Source organism: Phacochoerus africanus, chromosome 2 (assembly GCF_016906955.1).
Source record: "Phacochoerus africanus isolate WHEZ1 chromosome 2, ROS_Pafr_v1, whole genome shotgun sequence".
In the NCBI taxonomy this organism is placed as follows: domain Eukaryota; kingdom Metazoa; phylum Chordata; class Mammalia; order Artiodactyla; family Suidae; genus Phacochoerus; species Phacochoerus africanus.
Genome location: NC_062545.1, coordinates 203548604 through 203568651, shown reverse-complemented (window position 1 = coordinate 203568651; position 20048 = coordinate 203548604). Strand labels below are relative to the sequence as shown.

At 40.9% G+C, this 20048-nt stretch overlaps 2 protein-coding genes and 1 pseudogene across 2 annotated transcripts; all 3 read left to right on the top strand.

Annotated features, from left to right (window-relative positions):
- The first annotated feature begins 6242 nt into the window (after positions 1-6242).
- On the top strand, positions 6243-6758 carry LOC125119963 (interferon omega-2-like). The gene has a single exon (XM_047767570.1). The coding sequence runs from the start codon at positions 6243-6245 to the stop codon at positions 6756-6758; it is 516 nt and encodes a 171-aa protein (XP_047623526.1).
- A 3998-nt stretch (positions 6759-10756) lies between these two features.
- Positions 10757-11302, top strand: LOC125119959 (interferon alpha-1-like; annotated as a pseudogene).
- Positions 11303-18926: 7624 nt separating this feature from the next.
- Positions 18927-19499, top strand: LOC125119955 (interferon omega-1-like). The gene has a single exon (XM_047767564.1). It carries the CDS (start codon positions 18927-18929, stop codon positions 19497-19499), a length of 573 nt encoding a protein of 190 aa, XP_047623520.1.
- Positions 19500-20048: the final 549 nt, after the last annotated feature.

Genomic DNA, 20048 nt, shown 5'->3' with positions numbered 1-20048 from the left:
GTTTAATTGCTTACAGTGATAATTTATCATTATTTTGATTAATATGGTGTTGAATGTTCGTAAGCTGCTCTGTGCTTGAAACCATCCGCCACATGGGAGACAGATGGACCTGACCTCAGTGAGAGCTGATAGAGGATGATAGGAGTTGACACGAACTCCCACTGGCAGTTCTTCACTTGGGGAGTCACTTCACTACTTTCACTCTCAGCATAGTCAGATGTGTATTTGTTTTCCTTTTGCCTCAGTGCATCCAAATGCAATGGCAGCTTTCTAAGAAAGTTGAATGGAAAGGGAAAATAAAGGTTCATTCAATATATTAAGGAAAATAAAGTATAGGCCCTTTATGTTTCCATTTTTAGGTCCCTATTAAGTTACCAATCTCAAGATGATAGAGAAAGTTATTCAGAAGTAGCAAGACAAACTTTGCCCAGAAAAATACTAAATGAAAAAGAACATAAAAAATAAAGTCTGTGAAATCAGGAAAGCAAAGAAGGCTAATTTTGTCTAGCATCATATGTTGCTCATCTTCACCATGAGATGGAAAATGGTGAACCAAGAGGTCAGGAGAAATGTACTGAATTGTACAGTGATGCTTAGAAATTACTGCCATGTGAGGATCTGATGGGAGGTCAGTGGGGGTTTCTGATGTGAGATCTGATAAAAATCTAATTCTCTTTGTTAATAGTTATTTTGGGTAATTATTATGAACTCTGTGCTCATGATAAAGTAATGAATAAGATAAAGACCTTTCTCCTACAGTGGTTACTTATCAAATAGGTCTAAGAAGGCCATTTTCAAGAAGACCAATCCAGAAGGATAAGAGAGCTTGGCTGATATACAGAATAAAGAAGACACAGAGCCCATGAAGAGCAAACACAGTCAAATTCCTAGCAAGATAAATGTAAATCCTCGTCCCAATGGCCAATTTACCACAATTCCTTTTACTCTGTACACCAAGTTCACAATCACCAGAACTTACCATACTAACAAGTAAAAATACAGCTTGAAGAGACAGAGCAGGGAGTTCCTGTTGTGGCTCGGTGGGTTAGGAACCTGACTAGTATCCACAAGGATGCGGGTTTGACCCTGGGCCTCACTCAGTGGGCTAAGGATCCGGAGTTGCCCTCACCCGTGGTGTACGTAGCAGATGTGGCTCAGATATGGCCTTGCTGTGGTTATAGGGTAGGCTGGCAGCTCCAGCTCAGATCCAACTCCTAGCCTGTGAATTTCTATATGCTGCTGCAAGTACTGCCAAAAAAAGAAATTTAAAAAAGAGCAAGTATTACAAGTAGACTCAGACAGAGTAGAGAGTTAGGAATTATCAGACCAGGGGTTTAAAACAACAGTGATTAATATGCAAAGGGTTCTAAAGCATCCATCTATTTATTCATCTACTTCATCTCAGTCATACCATGTATGGTACTTAAAATTCTTTTGTTCACACAACATCATGTGCACATTTGTAATGTGTTCAAATCAACAAAATAAATTTACCACTATCTTTCATCATATTATTTTCTTGTTTAATTTATGCGACCCCCCCCCCCAAAAAAATCTTGGTGTTGTTCATTCTTACAAAAAGAAATAGCTGAAACTTGCAATCCATAGTAAAAATTGGATGATGAACTGTACTCTTCATTCATTTTTTTTCAGTTGGTTATCCCTCAAAACTTCATACTCCTCATCAGATATGTGATAGTCCTCAGAACACAAAGGTGAAAAAAGCAAATGCCAAACCTCTTCTTTTGGAGCTTTCACTTTGGAAGAGAAAGAGATCTAAAAGCAATAATGATGCTAAATTATCTCAATTACGTTTCCTGATACAATGAGAGAGAGAAAGGCAAAGGGATTTTCTCACCAGAATCTTGAATGTGGCATCTCCAGAAGGGGAGAAAGCAGATGTGCTCTAGAAAGTGCCAAGAAACATCTAAAAACAGACTTCCATTGGTAGATGCATATATGGATCCAGAATCTGCAACAATGAACATCCTGGAGATATTAATTTGCAATTGTTTGTTGCATATGTGGAAATCAGGACATGGTAAGGAATGTCCTTCCTTACCGATACAATGTAAAATGAGAAGATGACCGAAAGCTTATGAGGACCTGAGACAGGAAAGGTGAGCCTGCAAAGGGCACAGAGATGGAGTAATCAGTGCAGTTAGGAGTCAACCAGGGAAGACCAACTTTCAAAAAGCACTGAAAAAGAAAACAAAGGGCTGGAGAATTGCATGAGATGAAACTTAATTATTGACATGTGATAAAGGATCCACATTGCATCTACACTCTGCCAGGACACACGTGTGATCCTGTGGGACCACTTAACTTCCCTGAGCCCCAGCTTCCTCAAATATAAAGTAAGCGAAATGATTCCTAGGGTTGTTGTGACGAGTAGACAATCTAGAATATTCAAGAGCTCTTAGAGTATCACCCACTGAGAAATAGCTAAATAGGTAGTGGCTATTTTCTTGTTTTCAGAGAAATATAAAGGGAAATAATGAATTCACCTACCCCTCTCTGTAACTGACTGCAAAACACCGACAGTCGGCAAAACAGAATTGGAAAACAGTGTCTCATCAATGATATGCAATTATATACAAAATGTAATAAATATATATGGTACATATGCATATAAACAGATACTATAAAATAATACTGCAATATAATAAAGCATATATCTATGTGTTGATTCTGACACCTGGAACACTGCCCTCTCCCTCTCTGCTTTTCTGGATCCCATTCTTTCACTCCATCACCACAATCCTTTTCTTCAGGTAGGAAATCCTCATCCACTCTGCATTAAGCTGTACTGCCCATTCATACAGCTGTTTCCTTTCCCATTAGGGTTTATGGCTGCCAATACCTTCCACCAACTGCAAACAGAAGTTGAGTGAAATTCTAGGTTTGTGAGAAAACCCCCAGATGAATATCCCGGACTCACCATTGACAACAGAAGGTCCAGTCTGGGCTGGAGGTGAGAGGCAGACTTGTCCTCTTTGGGAATGACAAGAGCAGGCTGACCTGAAGAGGTCTTGTCCACTGAACAAACAATGGACAACATGAGAGCTTGGAGTTCGGTTATTTGGGAGGACTTTCTGAGGACAGCCTCTCTGACAGCTCTAAGGAAACTGCTCCAGGGGGCTGTGGGGTTGGGGGGAGGTCAGTATATATACGATTTTGGTAAATGATGAACCCACCATCAAAGACACTCTTGGTAGAAGGTTGCTGATCATCACGAGCAGCAGATGTCTTTGTTCATGACTTTACTGCTTTTCCAGGTATAAGAAGCAAGAAACTGGCTTCACAAAATTTTCTCCTGAAATGATCTACTATCTGAAGGCCTGCACTGTCAGTTTTCCCAGAGCACAGAGTGCCTCCTTCCTGATCCCCACCCTGACCTCCTTTCAGGGTGTAGGAGAGTTCAGTGACTTCATTCCTGTGGAACCAGGTGGAGAGTGACACCTAAGTTGTCATCCCGAAGGAGAAACATCAGAGCTCATATGGTAGAACCTGATAGGGTTTTTTTTGTTGTTGTTGCTAAAATCACACAAAATATAAAATGTTTTAAAAAAACAGATCCTAGGGATCTGCGTTGGAGGGTTAATAAACTTATTTTACTATGTATCGCTAAAGAAATAAGTCATAAAGTCTTCCTTATTTTTTTGAATTGGCAGAAACATCTACTCTCTTCTAACTATTTAATACGGATTTTGTCTATTTTTCATTACGACATAAAGTCACTTCAGCTGACTCAGACCCCACAGCCTGTTGCCCTACAAAGCAACACATAGCTACACTCTGGTATCTGAAGCACAAGTAAGCATCTTTTGTCATCACATGCTCTTCCCTCTGATTATTTCCTTCATTCCTAAAGATGCTGTTCTTTCCCAGCTTTCACTTTCTTTAATGGGTTCCTCCAGACAAATCATTGTAAAGCTCCTCACTCAGGTTTGCCCCTGTATACTAGGTACGTCTGTACAACTGTATAAGTGAATGTGATCCAAATAGGGTTAATGAGAGAATTGAGTTAATATTAACGAAAAATGTTACAAAATGGCTAGTCTACAAGCATGATAAGCAAGCAATAATATTCAGTTATTACTCCTTAATATCGTGATTACTATTATCCAGATTAAATCAGGATTTTCTGAAATCTACTAATTTCCTTCCCTGTTTTTTTTTTGTTGTTGTTTTGTTTTTGTTTGTTTGTTTGTTTGTTTTTTGGTAGGGCTGCAACTGTGACATATGGAAGTTCCTAGGCTAGGGGTCAAATCTGAGCTACAGCTGCTGGCCTATGCCACAGGTGTAGCAGCTCGGGAGCTGCATCTGTGAACTACACCACAGCTCATGGCAACTAGGGATCCTTAACCCAGGACAGGGATAGAACCGGCGTCCTCATGGTTACTAGTCGGGTTTGAAACCACTGAGCCCAAGGGGAACTCCCTAATTCCCTTCCTTATAATTGCCTGAGTGGATTTATCAACTAGACAGATGCTCAACAAGGCTGATCTCCAAGATCCTGCCAGAGAGGGTTAGCAACTGAGGTCCTGATTTCTAGTCTCTCTTTCTCTTTCTCTCTTTTTTCTTTTTGTGGCCCCACCTGTGGGGTTCCCAGACTAGGGGTTGAATCAGAACTATAGCTACCAGCCTCCACCTCAGCCATAGCAACACGGGATCTGAGCCGCATCTGCCACCTAAGCCACAGGTTACAGCAACGTCCAGTCCTTAACCCACTGAGCAAGGCCAGGGATCAACTTGCATACTATCACACGCTCTGTCAGATTTTTAACCCACTGGGCCACAATAGGAACCCTTCTCTTGCCAGTCCCTGAGAGTCTTACAAAGGAAGCCTTCAAGATACTATTAAACTTTGGCACATTCCATTTCGTCTATAAATTTTTTTACCAAAAAATAAAAAAGTCTGACCTGGTAAATATCTTTAACTGCTTCTATGGGTCACTAACTCTTCTTTTAACAATCTAGTCAAGTTAAGGTTCTGTGAAAGGAGTTTCAGGAACCCGAGTTGAGTAAAATTATTTTAGACTGTCACCGAGTCAAGAGAAATTATCAAACACAGTAATGCTCTCAATTAAAAACAAGTAAAGAGATAATTCTGAAAATAGTAGGGTTTGCTTCCATAAAGCCAGGAAGGAAAAATTAAATTGTGCTTTTAGTATACAGAAAGTAAAATTTAAACAATGCTTCATAAAAATACTGTTATTTTCTTTGTTTGATATTTATTATTTTCAAAAACTATTTTCATTAAAAAAAAAAAACAAAACCATTTTGCGCTATGCCTTTGGCACTAGTAAGTTCCCAGGCCAGGGATCCAATCTGTGCCACAGCAGCAACCCTGAATCCCAGCAGTGACAATGCTGGATCCTTAACCACTAGTGTACCACGGAACTTGCCATAAAACTATTTCAAAAGTAGAAAACATTTAAACATATTTAATGTAAAATAAATATAAAGATTAATTTTAATAATTTAATAATATAAACAAAATGCTGTGGGTTTTTAAACCTTCCTCCTTTTCAGTTCTTCAATACTTTCACCAGCACTTTAACGCTGTATCCTTAAAGACAACAGGAAAGTGACAGACTTCCAGGGACACCAGCTTCCCCGCCTTAGACCGGGGTGGTGGCCTCGCTCTGACTCACCCCCCAGGGCGTCCCCAACACCGCCCAGTCTCCCCATCGCCGCCGCGTCCCCCTTTCTCTGAGCTGCTCCTGCATCGCGCCAGAAAGGAGTCCTAATCTGTAAAATCGGCTACAATTCACTCCGATTCTGAACCTCAGACCCCCACAGGAAACGGATTCTTTCCTAAAAATGGCCTCGCTAAAGTGTCTAGGAGAAAATAACACACCAAACTCAGGGGCAAGTCCAGAAAATGCACGCTTCCATTCTCCCTACCGGAGAAAAGTGTCGCTGGCAGGACCGCGACAAGGCTCCCTCCTCAGCACTCAGCACCACGAAAACGAAGGTTTTTTCCTCACTATTAAATCACCACAAAATTGCTCAGCGACTTGGGGACGCTCCTTCTCTCCTGCTGCCAGGGACGCTGAAACCACACCTGGCAAGTCTGCCTGTCCAAAACCCGATAAAAAGGCTTCCTGCGCCCTCTTGCGGCCACCTAAAGAAACACACCGCCCGAAGTTCCAGGGAAGGAACATTTGTGCTAACTAGTTGAGCGGTGCCCGCTCGCCTCCTGGTGGCCGTCCGAAGAATCACTGAAATTCTCAATGGCCCAGATCTACTTGCTAGTGGCAGGAGTGATGCTCTGCTCCACTCCTGCTTGCTCTCTTGGCCAGAACTTGTCTGGGACCCCTAGCCAAGAAAATAGGGAAATCTCCACATATTTGTGGTGGATGAAAAGGATCCCCTCTCAGTTGTGTCTAAAGGAAAGAACTGATTTCAAATTTCCCTGGAAACGAGACAATAACACCCCAATCCAGATGACTCAAGGCACCTGTTACCACCATCTGATACTCCAGCAGATCAGCAACCTCTTCAACACAGAGGAGAGCCGAGCTGCGTGGAACAACACCCTCCTTGATCAACTGCTCTCTAGGCTTGATCACAGCCTGGAACAACTGTGGAAGCAAATGGACAAAGACAATCTGGCTTGTCCCTACTGGGAAACTGCTGTCCGGAAATATTTCCAAGGCATCCATCGCTATCTGAAAGGAAAGGAATATAGCCTCTGTGCCTGGGAGGTTGTCAGGGTCAAAATTGGAGAGTGTTTCTCCCTCATGTAACAATCCTCAAAGAGATGTCAAAAGAGAAAAAAGTCACACTGTGACACTCCCTAATGAGTCATACGATTGCTTGTTTTAGCCTCCAAGCAACCCCGACTCATATTTCCACAAATGCTGACAACTATTTGACCCGAAAATCATGAATTAACAAACATACATTTAAAGAGACGAATATGATCTGTTTCCCTAGATAACTATTTTATTTAATCTTAAATCTGATTAGCATATGGGGGCATTTGCTGTTCCTATGTGTGATGTTTATTTTAATGGAAAGGTTATTAGAATAGTCTGTTGTTAAAGACATTTGTTAGTTAACTTAATGCTACCTTCCTCAACAGGTAACAGAAAACTGTCAGGATTCTGATCATAACACATATCTTTATCTTTCCTTTGCATCAGAGCACAATGCTGGCATTACTGATCAGATGACTTTTCTAGTTGGCTCTTTTCCAAACAGTGATTCAGTGACATAGGTACCCTCCGTTGCGTGGCTTTGGCATATTCAGCATACGACTCAAATTTGTCTGTAGTAGTTCAGTCTATTCCAGTCTGTGGTAAATGGTAAAAGTATGGTGGATCACATGGGATGTTTCCAAGGGACAAGCAGTACAGGGCAATATCACTTCTACTCACATTAGCTGGTCTGAATTGATGCTCATGGGAATCCAAGTGCAAAGAAGTTGGGAAATTATTTAGTGACAAACTTGTGAAGAGGACACAAGTCCAGTGACTAAGACCAACTTTCACTTTTACACTATTTGCACTAATGACATTCTAGGTTGGAATTTAAAAAAAAAAAAAACCTAACCGATGTTCTTGCTTGCACACACTTTTTCAAAAAATCAATCTGGACCAAAGTCTGATTCCACAGTTTCAGCTTAGGGGAGAGGAGGGTAATTCACAGCATCATTGACTCTTTGCAAGAAGCATTCACATTGATTCCCAAAGGCATAGGCTGAGGAAAACATGCACATGTGTGGAGACATTAAAAGGTGTTTCCTTCTTACCTGAGGGAGACAAGAAAAGTATGATCAGGCAGCTCCTTGCAGGTACTTGAGGATCATTGAACTAAAAGTGAGAGGGAGTCTTTGATTTATGGCCAGTCCTGATTCTCATCCTGACCTTCTGAATACTGAAAATATTCAATATTCAAACTTGAAGAAAAGAGTCCTGCAAATAGTCTTCAAAAAAAAAAAAACCCTCACAAATATCATATTATAGCTCCCCTTGTAGAATGAGGAAGAATTTCTAAAGTATCTTGGACTTATTGTCCTCTCAGATCATTTCTACTAATGTATGTTGGTATTATTCCTCCTATTATTACCATGATTGTTCCCTTCATGGATATTGATTGAGCTCCTGAAATGAAAGGGGCTGGCCTGTATGTCTAGGAAAGAGGGTTGTGTCAGATGGTTTCTGTGCCGTTGGTTATTTCACAGACTCCTGGGAGGTATTCTGAGGATACAACAGGTCAGGTCAGGTCTTAGTCTATACCTGCTTTTTCAACAGAAGAGCAAAGACTGGGTAGTTTGTAAAGAGTAGAAATGTGTTGCTCGCAGTGCTGGAGTCTGGAAATCCAAGATGAGGGTGTCAGCATGGTAGGGTTCTGGTTGAGAGCCTGCTTCAGGTCTCACACTGCAAAGTATCCTCTAACCTCACAGGGCAGAAGAGTGAGAGGTTTATTTCAGACCTCTTTTATAAGGGCACTGATTCCACTTGCGAGGCCTCCATCTTCATGCTCTAATAAGCTTCCAAAAAACCCAGCACTTAATACCACCACTTTGGGGGTTTGGGTTTCAACATATGAATTTTGTGGGGACTCTAAACTTTGGAGCATAAAGGACACTTAAAAAAAAAAAAGCCTAGCATGTAAAAGCAAGGACATAGTCATGCTGAGTAAATTAAAAAAGAAGAAGAAGAAGAAGAAGAAGAAGAAGAAGAAGAAGAAGAAGAGCAGGTTGGCATGTCAAAAGAGCAGACCAAGGACTTAGAATCCAAACTCTTGCTTTTCATCTGAAGGAATGTGCTGTTTCATGCCCATTTTTGGAAATCAAACTGAAATGGAAGGGAATGAAGATAATACGGGAGGCAAATGATCACTCATTGTCTTTGTGAGGAGTCTTCAAAGTAGCTCCCTGATAAAGGTGGTAACTGCCCCATCATTGAAGACCCACCAAGGATAATATGGTAAATTTCCTGGTGGCTGTGAGCTGTGTGAATCAGGGAGAGTTTGAGTCTAGATATGCGTCTCTTTCTGACACCTGATTAGTAATTTTCTGTTGTGACAAACTGAGGGCAAGGTGGACATAAGGCCATTCTTCTGAGTTTAATATGGTGCTGAGCAAAGGCAGAAAATGGTGCTATTCCTGAAAATTGAATCCCCAGAGCCCCATGCCACCTAAAGGAAAGAGAATCCTGCTGGTTTGAGCAGTAAACGTAGTGGCTATTATTAATACCAGTAGGGGAAGTGTGGAAATACTAGCCATTGTCACAGCAAATATGGCTGTGATGAAGGAAAATAATTTGGTCATTCATAAATGCCTTCCCGTAGAAGAAAAATCAGCAAAACTGCTTCAATGAAAATTACTTGTTGAGTGAGTACACTGGGCCTGGTGCCAAGGATACCACAGAATATAAGACAGAATCCAGTTACTACAGAGCTGATTTGCCAAGATGATCACATAGCTAGTATTTAAAGATCAGAAGTAAAGGTCTTTGGAAAATTGGAAATTTAATGCAAAAATAGGGAGAAAGATGTAAATTGATGATGATTCCTAAAAGGTGCATTCTCATTGGAGATGATATTGCTCTCACGGGTGCAAACATCGAGTTTTTAGGGCTATGAACAAATCTTGGCTATTACCATGGTTTGTGACACTCCAAACTCAACCCTATCCAACAAAATCTTAGTCCTTACTATTTACTAGGATTCATTTTTCTCTTTGGTTTTCTTGCATATCATGAAAAGACTCACATTGACTTTATGGAAGATAGGCAAACTTTACACATGATCAGTGCTACACTGGAGGAGTTTCTCTGCATCATGTGCTTGATTTCAATGTCCTATTCTGAGAGGTGTCTTTTATGTACCTACGAGCTGCCATTGGCTGTCTCATGGATATTGCTTAGGTTTGAGCCTCAGTGTGAATCAGGCTAGAGGAATTAAATACAAATAGAAAATTGAATTTGTAAATTAAATAAGGTAACATTTTATTATTTAATTCTAACAAGTTGTTCAACACATCAATAATGACGGTAGTGCTAAACAGAAGAAAAAAGTGGCCAGAATCTATATGCATACCTAGCAGCTAGTGAAATTAAAAACTCCATTCTGATATGAAGTAAAACAAAAAGGTAAATACCTAAACAAAGCTCAGAAAACAATTGGTTTTGCGAAGATTTTGAGCCTTTTTGAATAATTATGTCCATAAATTGGTATTATTATCAAGTATGAAAATAAATTTTTTATTTGTATAAGAAATTTGATCCATTTCTAACTATATAAGTAAAAGTATATTACATTAAAAGTCATTCTGCCACCTTAGTTATGAACTTAAATTTCAATTCAATAGCTTTTACATTTAGTTGGTAGCTTAAAACTTTTTGATATTGTTAACTCTGCACTGAATACAAGGAGTAAGTGTTACACTTTCTTTGTCTATGTATAGAGTAGAAATATTTATGGATTACCTAAATAGATACATAGTACAGCTGATTATCAAAATTTAATGTGGGGGCAATAAGGAAAAAATATTTTAAAGGAGTCTGGGGAGGAGAAAGGCAGGTGATAATGAAAAAATATTGAGAAATGCTGCCCTACACATTTGGAGAGTTCATGTAAAAAGCAGAAACAGACTTAGAAAGAAACATTCAGAAAATGGAAAAGAATTTGCTCCCATTTAAGACACAGGCCTGAGGGAAGGTCTTCAGACATCCTAGAGAGCAGGGTCACAGAGTCACCCACCTCAGCCAGGACAGCAGCATCTGCAAGGTCCCCAAAATCAGCTTTCCTCATGGTCCTGGTGCTGCTCAGCTGCTATTCCATTTGCTCTCTGGGCTGCAACCTGCCTCAGACCCACAGCCTGGCTCACACCAGGGCCCTGAGCTCCTAGCACAAATGAGGAGAATCTCTCCCTTCTCCTGCCTGGACCACAGAAGGGACTTTGGATTCCCCCAAGAGGCCTTGGGGGGCAACCAGGTCCAGAAGGCTCAAGCATGAGATGCTCCAGCAGACCTTCCAGCTCTTCAGCACAGAGGGCTCGGCTGCTGCCTGGGATGAGAGCCTCCTGCACCAGCTCTGCACTGGACTGGATCAGCAGCTCAGGGACCTGGAAGCCTGTGCCATGCAGGAGGTGGGGCTGGAAGGGACCCCCCTGCTGGAGGAGGACTCCATCCTGGCTGTGAGGAAATACTTCCACAGACTCACCCTCTACCTGCAAGAGAAGAGCTACAGCCCCTGTGCCTGGGAGATCGTCAGGGCAGAAGTCATGAGAGCCTTCTCTTCCTCCACAAACCTGCAAGACAGACTCAGGAAGAAGGAGTGACAGACACCTGGTTCATCTCAGAAGTGCTTCTCACTGACTAACAAGCCCACACTTCCTCCTGTGCTGCCAGGTCACAGCCCCTCATTTCTGCTGTCGTCCTGCCATGAAGTGACTCAATTTGTCAAAGGCTTTCAGGATTATTAGCAACATCATGTTCTATTCTATAGGCACCGGTTCTTTACAGATACATTTGCTGATCTATGCATTTATATGTTTCAATATTTATTTATTTATCTATAAGATTTAAATTATTTTTTCTCCATTTGATATGTGCACCTTATAAAAATCTTTGTATTTAGTCTGTTTACTATTTTTCTTCATTCGCTAAAATTTCACTATAGGAAACTTCCTGTATTTGTTATTCTTAAAAAGAAACACCAAGCCGAACATGCAACCTGAACTGAAAAATGTGTGGTGTAATTCATCTCCCCATCATTATGACATTAAATTTAGAAGACAATATAAACTTCCTCTAAACAAGGTTATATGTGGCTGAAGCGAACTTAAGAAATCCAATCTTGCTTTCTTGTTTCTTTGATTCTTGTAGGGAAAGTAACTTGAAAACAAAATCAGTTAAGTGAAAGTTAAATGCCAATTATGTTTAAAACTAATACTAATATCAGCAATTAATATCAGGTAAGTTTAATGCTGTAAGGAGAAGAATGGAGAAAACATGAAGTGCTCTCAACAGAAGGTAAATGAAGCCATGTGAGGATTCAAAAGCAAGAGTAGAAGTTATGCTCTACCATTGACGGGTAGGCATCAAACAGCCAATGTCCACTGGGTACTGGAGCTGGTGATTTCCAAGCAATTCCTGGACTGTAAAGCATGGGAACAGAAGTGATCCAATCAGAAGAGGGCATAGAATGAGAAAAGGAATCAAGTTGAGTCAATGACCTTAACCTTAAGAGGGAGCGAAGAGCTGCAAGGGAAAATGAGATGGAAAGGCCATAGATTAATAGGACAAGAGAGAAGGGTGAGAAGACTGTGTGTAAAAGACTGACACTGCTTAGAAGATGTAATATGTTCATTTAAACTGGAGATGGAAACTGCACCTCCTTGAGAAATTAGATGGCACTGGTCACCTAAGTGAGAGATGACTGGGTGGGATTCATCAGCAGAAACCATCCTGGAGAAGCTGGAAGGATGATGACAGATGAGAACTCTCCCTGTTTTCTTCACCTGGGGAGTCATTTTATTACTTTCACTCGCCTCATGGTCATATTTGCATTTGCTTTCCTTTGACTTGAGTGCATCCAAAGGCAATGAGAGCTTTCTAAGAAAGTTGAGGGAAGAAAGAAAACTATGACATAGTGAAAATTACGGAAACTAATGGTATGGACAGTTTTATGTTTCCCCTTTTACCTCTCTATTTTGGTTTCTGTTTCAAGATGAAACAGAAATAATTCAGAAGCTGCAAGACAGCCCTTGCCAGAAAAATACTACTAAAAGGGAACATATATAAAGTTAAGACTCTGGAATCAGTGGCGAAAAGAAGGCTACTGTTTTCTAGCATCATGTGCCTTACATCTTCCCTGCTCTGCACCTTGATTGTGACGTGGAGAATCATGAATCAAGAGGCTCCATAGGAATATGATGAATGATCAAATGATGCTTATTTATTACTTCAATATAAAGTTCTTTTTTTTTTTTTTGAGGGCCACACCCAGGGCATATGTATGTTTCCAGGTCCAATAGGAGCTAGAGCTGCTGGCCTACTCCACAGCCACAGCAAGGCCAGATCTGAGCCACATTTGCAAGTTAGCCTGCAGCTCACAGTAATGCCGGATCCTCAGCCCACTGAGCAAGGCCAGGGATCAAGCCCACATCCTCATTGCTAATAGGTGGGTTTATTACTGCTGGGCCACAATGGGACCTCCTCAATATAAGGTTCTGATGGCAGGTTAATAGAAGCTTGCGGTATAACGTGTGATGGAAAATCTAAGAATACTCTTTGTTATTCATTATTTTGAGTAATGATAATGAACCCTGTGCTCATAATACAATGGTATACAAGATACAGACCTTTCTCCTTTGGTGGTTAATTGTCAAATAGGTCTAATAAAGTCATTTTTGAAGAAGACCAATCCAGAAGGATGAGGCAGCTTGGCTGACATGCAGAATAAAGAGGGCAGAAACAGAGCCCTGGACCAGAGGTAAACACAATCAAACTCCTAACAAGATAAATGGAAATCCTTACCCTAAAGGACAATTTACCTCGGTTCCTTTTACCCGATACACCATGATCAACTCTCAATAGAAACTTACCATACTAAAAGGAAAAAAACTGTTTGAAGAGACAGAGCAAGGATCAGAACTAGACTCAGACAAAGTAGAGCGTTAGGAATTATTAGAGCAGGAGTTTCAAATAACAGTGATTATTGTGCAAAGGCCTCTAAAGTACCCATCTATTTACTCATCTCAGCCATACTACATATGGTATTTAAAATTTTTTTTGTTCATACAACATCATGTTCATATTTATAATTAGCTGAAATCTAACAAAATATGCTTACCTTTATCTTTTATCAAATTATTTTCCATTTAATTTATGAAATTCTTCCCCAGAGGATATCCTGAGTTTTCTCTTAAACAAAAGAAATAGCTAAAAGTAGCAACCCATACTAAAAACTGGATGATGATTTGTACTCATCATTCATTTCTTTCTGTTGGTTATATCTCAAAACTTCATTTTCCTACATCAGATATGTGATAGTTCTGAGAACACGGAGGTGAATAAAGCAAATGCCAAACCTCTTCTTTGGAGCTTTCAGTTGGAAAGATAAAGAGATATAAAAGCAATAATGATGCTATATTATTTCAGTTAGGTTTCTTGTTACAATAAGAGAGAGAGGCACAGGGATTCTCTCGCCAGAATCTCCATGGGGGGATATCAAGACAGGAACAAAGCAGATGTGATCTAGAAAGTGCTCAAGCAACATCTAAAGACAGACTTCCCATCAGTAGATGCATGTGTGGATCTAGAATCTGCCACAATATACATCCTGGAGATATTAATTTGCAATAGTTGAATATATGGAAATCAGGACATGGTAAGGAATGTTCTTCCTTATGAGTACAGTGTAGAATGAGAAGATGACTTGAAGCTTATGAGGACCTTGACCTTTTAAGCCTGAGACAGAGAAGGAGAGCCTGAAAAGGGCACAGAGATGGAGTAGTCAGTGCAGTGAGGAGTCAACCAGGGAAGAACAACTTTCAGAAAGAACTAAAAACAAAGGAATGGGACTTCCTGTTGTGGTTCAGCAGGTGAAGGACCTGGTGTTGGTTTCTGTGAGGATCCGGCTTTGATCCCTGGCTTCGCCAACTGGGTTAAGATCCAGCATTGTCACAAGCTGCAGCATATGTCACAGGGGCAGATTGGATATGGTGTTGTGGCTGTGGCATGGGCAGCAGCTGCAGATCCAATTTGACCCCTCATCCAGGATTGTCCATATGCCATAGGTGAGGCCAAGCAGGAAAAGAAAAAGAAAAAACAAAGGGATGGAGAATTGCATAAGAAGAAACTTCAACAATTATTTTTAAGTGATATAGGATTCTGCACTGAATCAAGATTCTACCAGGAATCATGGGTGATCTTGGGAATCACCTAACTTCTCTGAGCCTCAGTTCCCTCATATAAAAAGTAAGTGAGACTATTCCTAGAGTGGTAGGTGGTAGACAGTGCAGAACATTTAAGAACTCTTAGCAGAGTATCATCCATTGAGTGATGTCTACACAGGTAGTGGCTATTTTCTTGTTTGCATGCAAATATAAACATACATAATGAATTCTCCTACCCTCCTCCGTAACTGACAGTAAAACACTGCAAAGCAGAATTGGGAAACTGTGTCTTCTCACTTATATGTATTTATATAATACATGTGCACATTTGGTACACATGCATATAAATATAAACTATAAAATATACTACATATGATAGTAGTGCATACTGAGAGCATAGAATTATCACACAAATATATGGACACTAACAGTGTTCCCAGCATGGGTGACACGGATACCACAGCAGCCTGCAGAGCATCAGAAGGGATGAGGGTCCAGTGCCAGCTGCAAACCTGTTTCCTCCTTAGAACCCAGCAAGCTACCACAGAGCAGGGAAGGATACTCCCGGGACAATGAAACCCAAGGAATTTCTTACATTCCATCTTGATGGAGCCTCTTTGAAAGACAAACATAATAAAACAAGGCTGAACAGAAGGGACATGGGCAGGGATTATGATCCATTTAGGAACCAGTGGGGTAGAGCCTTCCCAACAGGACATGTATCAGCACTGTGCACCCTGGAAGATGAGAACTGCTCAAAGCATCAAAGACCTTTGTGGAAATCCATTTATTTAATTTAGGCAATTTGGAAAGAGAGCATTGATGGATCAATCATCTTTCTTCTCTTTGCAGCTGGTACATTCTGCACTAAGTAGGGACATTTAAGTCAGAGGGGCCTTTCAAGTACATTTAGATGTCTGGAAACCTTCCTGAGGATTAGGATCCAAACAATAGGCAAAAAACAGTCCTATATTACTTCTAAAAATGCCATCTTATTAGTGAATGTTGTTTTAAATAATGGTATTGTTTTATGCTGCTTTCTAGGTTGTGACTAAAGACACAAATCAAGACAACTACTCTAGGCAGTGTGGCTGACTATTGAGTTCAAACCAGGCTCTCCCTGATAAGCAGCCCTTTAAAAACCTTCACTGCTTCTGTCTAGGAAGCACATACGCTTTTCCCCCTTGGTCAGTCCAAAGCCTCATCAGAAACCACATCTTAACCATTAGCTAGAACAATAAAGAGAAGAGACTCTTCACTGGGCTCTCTGGAGACAACAGAAGGTCCAGTTTGGGCTGGAGGTGAGAGGCACACTTGTCTTTGGGAATGAGAACATCAGGCTGACCTGCAGAGGACTCCTGGGACATCAGCGAGGTCCTTGTCCACTGAACAAACAATGGACAACATGAGAGCTGGGAGTCAGTTCTTGGGGGATTTCCTGAGGACTATAGCCTGGAGGAGAGCTGCTCTGACAGCTCTAAGGATCTGCTCCAGGTGGTTGGGGGAGAGATCAATACACATATATGATTTTGGCAAATGGGGTACCTGCCATCAAAGACACATTTCGGTAGAAGTTTGTAAGTATTTTACTACTTTTCTAGGTGTAAAAAGAGGCAAGAAATTGCTTTCATAAGATTTTCTCCTGAAATGATCTACTATCTGAAGGCCTGATCTGTCTGTTTTCCTGAAGCACAGAATGTCTCCTTCTTAGTCCCCACCCTGGCCTCCTTTCAGGGTGTATTAAAGTCCAGTGACTTCATTCCTGTGGAACCAGATGGAGAGGGATTTCTTAGTTGTCATCCTGAAGGAGAAATGTCAGAGCTCATATGGACAGAAACTGTTAGGTGCTTTGTTGTTGTTCTTAAAATCACAAGAAAAATCAAGACAAATATATTGCAGGTGTCCGCTGTTGTGGGGTTAATAAAGTTACTTTACTATATTTGACTGAAGAAATCACTCATAAAAATCTTAGAGATCTTTTTTTTCCCTCAATTGGCAGAAACATCTACTGTCTTCTAACCACTTAATAGGGATTTTGTCAATTTTTCATTAGAACTTAAAAGTCACTTTAGTTGGCTCAGACCATACCCTGTGGTGCCCTATAAAACAGCAGACAGCAACACTTTGGCATCGGAAGTAGAATTAAGCATCTTTTGTCATCTTACTCTCCTCCAGGTATTTCATTGGTACCTCAAGATCATCCATGAAGCAGCCATGTTCACCCCTTCCTGTTGTTCATATGAACCTCACCCTTCCCCTCTGCATTGCCTTGTCCCCATCTGTGCTGCACTGAAGTTTGCTAACTTAGAATATGTCATTGTATCAGTGGAAAACCACTTCCATATTTCACATTCAAGACATTCAGACCTACATTGCTTTTCTTTTCCACAAAGCAACTGTCAAATTTTACTTTCAGGAAAGTTGCAATGAGAAACAAAATATCTAAAGTCTTGAAAATGATAGCAATTGCAGCCCATTTGCCTTCCTTTACTTCCTTTATTTTTCTTACCTAAACTAGCCCTACAAACCCCTAACATTAGTGAATGCAATTTCTAAAAACCTTAAGTGAAGAATCACATACAAGTAAAGAAAAGAAGGCAATTTCTCCCCTAAGAATAGCCCAGGCCTCACTGCCCTGCATCCCAGAGACAGAGGAAGAGAGAAACCCAGAGGGATCCACTGAATGAATGACCAACTGAAGATCATTATTTTCTGTGACATAAGTGTCTCATGAGAGACAACTTTGTCACTAAATCACCTGTCTCCAGCTGAGAAACTTTGAGTATAACAAGCATTCATTTGTTTAAGGACAAGAGTTGACTAACAAATTTGTATTGACAAAACGCAAATTATCTGTCAAGTCAAACTGAAATGATTTCAACCAGATAACTCCTCCACATCCTAAGACAGAACACACCTTTGCTCTCAACATCTAAGGGCTGCTGGCACCTTTGATACCTGAGTACACATGTCAGGAGAGGAGGAGGTCACCACTGAGGCCTAGGGTCCTTCAAGCAAACATTCTGGGGGCAAAGGCAGAGATCCTGGGAGAAGAATTATCTTCCCAACAAATAAATAGGGCCCTCCACAGCGAGGAGATTTTAAAGTTCTCAGGATGTGGTGAGTCTGCTTCAGGGAGTGGGTGCAGGAGGTTAGGATGGGGACTCTGTCCCTCGAGAGGACAGGGTGTTACTAGATGTGACATCTCCCTTGTGAGGGAGGTAATGCTGGGAAAACACAATCATCTTGGAATTAGAATCTCCACACCCATATTCTCCTGAAAAGAACCAGGATTTCTGTTGGGAGTATTGGCCCAGGCTTTGGAGGACTATATGTCCTCAGGAAGAACGTGGTGGAAAGAAAGGACAATGTCTGTAACTGTCCTGACCTCCTGGTCCCCTGAAGCAGAACCACATGGATCTGCGTGGACCTGTTCTATAAGCAAGAGAAACATAAAAGAATATCATTCACTCATAGTCACTGGCCTCTTCTGTTAATCAAATAGTAAATAAAACCCCTCTTCCATTTCAAAGCCGTTAATTTCCAAAGGTGGTCTTGTAAATCCCTAAGTGAATACAGACAGACACCATAGAGCTGAGAGAGTTGGTCTCCTAAGTAAATAAGGTGGGAAAAATGGAGCCTAAGTTCAGAGGTAGAAATTTACTCCTACAATGGAGAAGAGCAGTATTTATGAAGGAAAGGGATTCACACACACAAAGAGGATGTGTTTATACACCAACATCACTTCTGACTCTAAGACAAAGACATTTCTTATTTGATTGATAAATATCCATTTGCATGGACATAGCTGAAGTTTCCGGGGGAAATTAAACTTCTATGACAAAATTAATGGTTCACAGTGATGATGTTGTCTTGGACCATAGGCAAAATACATAAATGAAAACCAAAAAAGAAGTGAAAGAGTAGAGAAATGTTTAGAAAATGAAAATTACTGTGTTCCCTGTTTAATGGCCTTGCTTAGAGAGAATGGCATCAGAGAACCTACCCCCAAGGTTCCCCCAGACACCCATCTCAGCCAGGCCAGCAGCGCCCTCATTTCCCCATGGCCTTTGTGTTCTCTCTACTGACGGCCCTGGTGGTGTTCAGCTATGGCCCTGGGGCATCTCTGGGCTGTGACCTGTCTCAGAACCACGTGCACGTCAGCAGGAAGAACCTGGTGCTTCTGCGTCAGATGAGGAGACTCTCCCCTTCCTTCTGTCTGAAGGACAGAAAAGACTTTGGGTTCCCCCAGGAGATGGTGGAAGGCAGCCAGCTGCAGAAGACCCAGGCCATCTCTGTCCTCCATGAGATGCTCCAGCAGACCTTCCTCCTCTTCCACACGGAGCGCTCCTCTGCTGCCTGGGACTCCACCCTCCTGGACAAGCTCTGCTCTGGACTCCATCAGCAGCTGGAAGACCTGGACCCCTGCTTGGTGCAGGTGATGGGAGAGCAGACATCTGCCCTGGGAATGGCTGTGAAGAGGTACTTTGAGGGAATCCATCTCTACCTGAAAGAGAAGAAATACGGCGACTGTGCCTGGGAGACTGTCAGAGTGGAAATCATGAGAGCCTTGTCTTCAACCACTAACTTGCAAGAAAGGTTAAGAATTATGGATGTAGACCTGGGGTCATCCTGACATGATTCTCATTGACTAAGATGCCATCTCATCCTAGCACATTCATCTTTTGTCATTTTAAGAACCTCTTATTTTGGATCTACACACAAAATGCATTGAATTAATTCAGGTTATTCCTTTTCAGTAGTAATAAGCATTAATGTTTCAAAGTTTTTCAACTCCAGTGGTATCTGTCCCTTAGCAATGACTTTCATGATGTTCATTTATATATTATTTATTCTGTTATCATATTTATTTTTCATATAAAAATATTTATGCTTATATTATATTTAAATTTAGAAAATATAATAAATATTATTAAATTTTCATATTCTTTTTCTTTTTAAATGATCTTTACTTTTTCCATTATAGTTGGTTTACAGTGCTCTGTCAATTTGTACTGTAAAGCAAAGTGACCCAGTCAGGCATACATTCTTTTTCTCATGTTATCCTCCTTCATGCTCCATCATAAGTGACTAGATATAGTTACTAGTGCTACACAACCAGATCTCATTGCTTATTCATTCCAAAGGCAATAGTTTATGTCTATTAACCCCAGACACCCAGTCT

What these genes read in the sequence shown, in the direction of transcription:
- LOC125119963 (XM_047767570.1), top strand. Translation starts at nt 6,243, where the DNA reads ATGGCCCAGATCTACTTGCTAGTGGCAGGAGTGATGCTCTGCTCCACT.
- LOC125119955 (XM_047767564.1), top strand. Translation starts at nt 18,927, where the DNA reads ATGGCCTTTGTGTTCTCTCTACTGACGGCCCTGGTGGTGTTCAGCTAT.